The sequence below is a fragment of the Sinocyclocheilus rhinocerous genome, unplaced genomic scaffold, assembly GCF_001515625.1.
Source record: "Sinocyclocheilus rhinocerous isolate Xijiao unplaced genomic scaffold, SAMN03320098_v1.1 scaffold368, whole genome shotgun sequence".
NCBI classification, from domain to species: domain Eukaryota; kingdom Metazoa; phylum Chordata; class Actinopteri; order Cypriniformes; family Cyprinidae; genus Sinocyclocheilus; species Sinocyclocheilus rhinocerous.
In genome coordinates this window covers 1,263,918-1,270,129 of record NW_015664681.1, presented here as the reverse complement: position 1 = coordinate 1,270,129, position 6,212 = coordinate 1,263,918, and the positions used below count along the sequence as shown (strand labels likewise).

General features: G+C 37.2%; 1 protein-coding gene across 2 annotated transcripts in view; it reads left to right on the top strand.

Moving 5' to 3' along the window:
- Positions 1-288: 288 nt before the first annotated feature.
- The window catches only part of LOC107730274 (very-long-chain 3-oxoacyl-CoA reductase-B-like), a 22,941-nt gene continuing 17,017 nt past the window's right edge, over positions 289-6,212 (top strand). The window contains exons 1-2 of one of the 2 annotated variants that reach the window (XM_016541061.1): positions 289-299; positions 974-1,209. In XM_016541061.1, coding sequence (XP_016396547.1) covers positions 1,053-1,209 — 157 coding nt within the window. In that variant the 5' untranslated portion in view covers positions 289-299; positions 974-1,052. Of the gene's footprint in view, positions 300-966; positions 1,210-6,212 lie in introns of those variants that run through there. The other variant, XM_016541060.1, reaches the window with a different exon arrangement.

The window sequence follows — 6,212 nt, the reverse complement described above, 5'->3', positions numbered from 1 at the left end:
GAGCCGTTTTAGGTAGGCGTGGTTGACTCTTAACTTTTATAAAGAATATCTCTTTGGATTTTAGACTTTAGTCTTTGCATCTTCATAGATCTTCTTTGTGCACCAAGAGCTTGTAACACTCCAAAGAGAAAGAAAAAATTGAAATCGCATCATATGACCCCTTTAAGTGTTTGTTTCTAAATGTGACATTTTAATCAAACATCTGTCGAATGCGTATAGGATGTAGGCCTACATAATTTTTTTTTTCAGTATCATGTATCTGAAGAAGTAATGATATATATACTGTATGCGTGCAGCGTGTATGTATGATAGGAATTGTAATACTGCAACTTTAAACAACAACATGAAATTTTCATCCCTCGCAGGACTAACATTTTCACTCATATTCAAAGCTTACAATTCTCAAAAAGGCACTGGTATATTTTATGTCAAGTTTCGCTCACTACAATATAATACAAATTCTGGATTAAATAATGTATCAAATAAGAAACATAATTTGAAGTTAAAAACTTGATTTGAAGTTAAAAACCTTTGTCAGTCCACTGCTGTTAGGCCTACTTTCATAATATAGAATTTTACTTGTGTCATTTGTTTCAGTGTTTGTTCCCATAAATGTTCCAGAAAAATAAAAGGGGACCATCTGACTCTTCACAGTGTTGTCTTGAATTCACACACAGATTTATTTAAGTAGCCTGTGTTTTTCGTCTAAGTATGTAATCGTATCACCCCGACCAAACTTTTCATTATTTTAAGCTCCCTCAGGGACCAAACAGTTGAGACGTTCATATTTCTACAGTATCTCAATGTTTTAGCACACTTTGAATCCTCAGTCTTTCGCTGACAGACCTGAGACGTGAGCTAACGAACAGAGCTGACATCCAATCAGAAAGCAGTCTGCTGAAAACGCAACAATACGTAATTAACGCGGAAGCGGATGTGCTTCAATCCATCCTGCACACCAACGAGTCGACAGCGTGCAGCTATCGGTATTTGTAGCAAACACTGTGAAAACAGTTGTGAACTTGCGTGTGTGAGACACATTTCACTGTGTTATGATGGAGCTGCTGACAGATGCACTGTATTGGATCGGTGCTGTCACTGTGTCCTGGGTTTCGGTGAGCACTCTGTGCTGTCTGCTCAGCGGGATTCGCGTGTGGATTGTGGGCAATGGAAATTTGATGCGGGCGACCAAACTCGGGAAATGGGCAGGTTGGTACACACTGCAATGACAGATGCCGCGAACACTTTCATTATTATCAGGCAAGCCGCTTTAACAATCAGCCATCAGTTACTGTGTGTCATTATTGTAACGTGATGGTCGTATGATGTTTCATTGTGAAGCACTTCATACAACATGTATCAAAATGAGGGCTGGAGCTTAACTTTTTTTTTTCTTTTTCTGTTTTGCTACTTTTTATAGTATACTGACTTCCACTGAGACCGTCTAATCCGCTTGACTGATCCACCTTGCCATAATATTGTTTCCGGGTCCTCTGCTGCTTTGGTTGAAGATCTCGTTGCTTCAATGCAGTGCTGTGTCCCTTGTTTAAATAGAGCTTGAATGGAGGGACTAGAACCAAGTATTAAGATGTTTGATTTGCCCTCTAGGAACCACTTGTCTAATAGAATAATTGCAGTACAGAAATACTGACATAAATGCAATCTTTAATGAGTTGTTAGTTACTTTACAGTAATGTTAGGCTACTTTATGAATAAATATTGAGTGGTTAAAAAACAACACAAAAAATGAAATTAAAATTGAAACTTTGTGTCAGTTCATTTTTAGTGTATATCTGGTTAAACCAGACCATGAATTTGCATTTTCAAATTTTGGTCACTGTTTAGTTTGGGGATCAATTCTCACTATTAACCACCAACTATGACTTTTGCCTCAACAAACTCATAATTTCCTGCTTATTAATAGTTAGTAAGGTGGTTTTTAAGTTTAGATATTGGGTATGGATCTAAAATATGGTCACAATAAACAGCCAATGTGTCAGTAATATGCATTCTAAAAAGCAACTAGTTAATAGTGAGAATTGGTACCTAAACTAAAGTGTTACACAATTTATATATATATATATATATATATATTAGAATGTCCCTTTCTCCTGCAGGTGCAACAGGTTCTTAAAGTAAAAAAAACCCCCAAAAAAACAAAATCCATTTATTTTGGTGACCCTTTGAACTCAGACCTACAACGAGCACCGAGATCATTAATCGACTGGAAAATTATTTTGTTGAAGTCATTAGTTTGCATTATTTCAAGTTATTTTTTTAAATAATCCTGGTGACACCTTTGTAATAGTGTGAGTCACTTTTTATCTGGTTGGTTCAGTTCATGGCTTATAATGCTTTCCCTATGGGAATAATATTTCTGGAAACAAGGCCGCTGAAAAAGTGGACAGGCACCTGTTGCATTCTGTACCACCAGCGTGCAATATCAGGTTGCATATCAATGGTTAATAGCAAACACCTTGTTTTTAAAAGGAAGTAAAAAGCATGGGCAAGAAAACGTGCTTGCCATGCCGTTTCGTGGGGTCTTTAGTTTCTTGAGATATATATAGATTGTTAAACGTAAAGTTACAGAAGCTCATAGAAGCACAAGGTCATAAAGTATTTCATGGCTCTGGGTCTTAACTGAGGTGTACTCTCTATTAAATGAAGGTGATGGTGACCAGGGTGGAAGGGATCTGGAGTTAACTAGTGTACACTCTGTCATTTTGCTTTATACATAGACTTGACTTTTGACCAAGGGCTTATCATACGTGGAGCTCCAAAAGTCCATCATTCTGTAGAGTTTAGACCAGTCACTCCATCAACATGCTTTACTCTGATTTTGACTTTAGCTCATGTCTAATCAAATGACTTCCTGGCTGTCATTAATTTTTTAACTATTTCTAAATGGCAGCTGTCGATCCTCCAATAACAAGTACTGATCATGTCAGAGATCATCAGTCATCTGTGAAAATCTCTTTTGTATTTGTTATGGGTACTTAAATGCATTTAGTTTTGACCAATATAAATCAGTGCTTCTTAACATTTTTGACTCAAAGGACCCCGCAACACAGTCCAACACAACATTCCAAGAGTAACTTTTTTTTGTTAAGAGAAACTGATAGTATTGATATTAATTTAATTAACCAAGATTCATTTTATGATTCAGAAGTATGTTTTCAAGAAAAAAAACAGTTGGTGTTTTTTAAGCATTTTATGATGCGAGTTAGATTATTTTAATGTATTAATAATAATGCAACTTTGTTGAAAATTCACTGAGACCTCGTAGTGGACTACGCTCCTGGTTTGAGAACAATTGATATAAATAAAACGTGAGGTATCTTGTTCCAAAAGGTTTAAATGAAAACAATAAATTAGGATTTTTTTAATGCATTAAAAATACAAATTGTCTTCATAAATGTGCCCCTTTTCATCTTGGAAAAAAAGCATATTTGAAAGACAATACTTTTCAAATATTGTATATGAAAGCCAGTGGCATATTCCATACCATTTGTGCACGGTACAATTGTTTTGCGTGTAGAACAAATGGAAATTCAAGTTGTTTTTCACCGCTAATCTATTAGGGTTCTGCAATCACTGAGTAAGTGATTTAAATGTAGGCATTATCAGGTACCATTTGTGAATGAAACATTCATGACTGGATTTGTGAACCAAATCCAACTCAAAAGAATGATTTGTTTATAAACCCCACATTGATACTTCTCTTATGATTTCAACAAGGAGACCTAGGGAGGTTGTGAAGATATTTAGGCCCAATCCCAATTCTACCCCTTAGCCCTTTGTCTCGATTCTCTTTTGGTTGGAGGGGTAAGGGGAAGGGCCAGATAGCCCTTCAAACGAAGATTTTTTTGGGACCACACTTCAAACGAAGGGGTATGAATTATCTCTGCGTAAACCTGCTTCAGCGGCAACGTGGCTGCCCGAGCAAACAAAAAGACACATAAATGTAAGCATTTTTGGCATTAATAAAGATTTTAACGTAAAGTAATCATTTGTTATATGTTACATTCAATCATGAGTTCATAAAGTTTGCTAACGTCATATCATTGTAGACTGCACGATAGTGCCACAACATATTTTCATGTCTGATCAGGGCGATAACCACCGTAGACATTGAGGGGGGCTAGTCCCCCCAATAATTAGAAATCGCTAAACCCTTTTTTCAAATATTGCCAATTCGAGAGAGAGAGAGAGATGAAAGTTGCGTGTATGCGCGTCTGTGCGTTTCTCTTTTTAGAGTGAGTTTACTTAAAAAACAGCGATTTTATCCTCTCGTTGCTGGAAAATATAACGTAGCGATTCAGTATTTAAACTGTTATTAATAAAAGTCGTGGGGCAGTGTTGACAAGTTTCTTTTCTCCTGGATGTGTGAGCTGCGCGATATCTGATGTGTGTGTGTGTGTGTGTGTGTGCGTGCGTGTGTCAGTAAGCAGCGCATTAATATAGAACGGTAATTAAAGGCTCTAATGCACACCAGTATAGGTGTATGTATTGTAGGAGCTAGACGACGTATGATGACGTGTGACGGCATAGTAGTGGTGTCCCAATTCTTAGAGTAATATTTTCACCCCTACCCCTTGACACTCTGTTTCAAGGAACAAAGGGAAAGGGGTAGGCGGAGGGGTAGGGGAAGGGGAAGGGGTATAAAATAGAATTGGGATTGGGCCTTAATGAATAATAGCTTAAATTTAGTCCCATGGCTTTGTCTCATTCGTTTTTCAAGTCAGGTCTTTTCAAAGATCTGCTTGATTCATTCAGCTCATGTTATTAGCAAAGGTTATCATTGAATAACAACTTAAATGTTGGCTTGTCCCTAATATAAAGCTGTTGTATCAATTCAATAGATTTGGTGTATAGTGCATACGTCATGTGGACTATGATATAATGCATCTTTTTGAGGCTTGAAAGCTTCACTTCCCATAAGTTATTCATTAGTTATTGCATAGACTAAAACAAGTCATTTCTTCAAAATGTCAGAAGAAAGAATCCCTTGAAGGCATTTAGCAGACACACTTATATAACATAAGACAATATTCATCCAAGATATGGTGACTTTATATCTTCCGTACAACAGTGAAGAAGATTAGGAGATTATGGTGCTTCATAAAATGCAAGTTGGCTGCCATCGTTTTGAATGTTAAACAGGTAACACAGAAATAATACCTGTGGCTCCTGGTGATATGTTGAAGTCTTAAGAAGCCAAACGATCGGTTTCTGCAAGAAACTGAACATTATTTACAACATTATTACCTGTAATCCATAGTCTTAGGGAAATGGTCTGGAGTGATATCCGGTTAATTTAAGCAAATTGTTCTTTCGATCTAATTCTTTTTAATGAACTAGTTGCACCAGTTCACCAAATCAGACTGAACAGTCTGAAAAAGTTCACAGCTCCAGTCAGCATGGATCTACAAGTTACTCAATCAAAACAGTCACTCACTCTGTCTTGAAACATACCTGCGTATATGATCTTATGATGCCAACTCATTTTTGTCAGCTAATTCAGTGCTTCCGTTACTCCAACAGTCTACTGAACTGAGGAAACAGTTTGGACTAGGACTGAAGAACTGATGAGCTGCTGATTTGAGCATGCATAAACTGAGCACTTGAATGAAGGGACAAAATGAAAACTTTGTCATTGTTTCTGTAAAAAGGGGAGTTGATTGAGACTCGTTTATTAATTTTAGACATGTAAAACATCACATCAGTAATGGGTGCTTATTGCGTGCTTACGAAAGGACCTGGTGAACCGGTTGTTTGAACCAGTTCATTAAAATATTTGTCTGTAAGAAAATCGGACTTTCCTGCTTTCCTGAGGCTATGGATTATATAGGTAGTAGGTATAGGTTTGGGGTAATAATGTTGCGGATAATGTAATAATAATGTAATAATAATGTAATAATGTTTGGCAATTAATCGCATGCGATTGTCATGCGCATCTCGTCAGTAAAGCCGGTCCCGTGATTAATAAAAAATCTCCATCACCTGCTTTCAGATTGAGCGGCATTCACTACACAGAGCCGTAGTTCACTGACAATTAGGCAATATCACGTTCATAATCGCAGATGAATCGCATTCGATTATGAACGCGATATCGCCTAGCTTTTCAGTGAACTACGGCTCTGTGTATTAAATGCCGCTCCATCTGAAAGCAGGTGATGGCGATTTACTACCAATCACGGAACCGGCTTTAC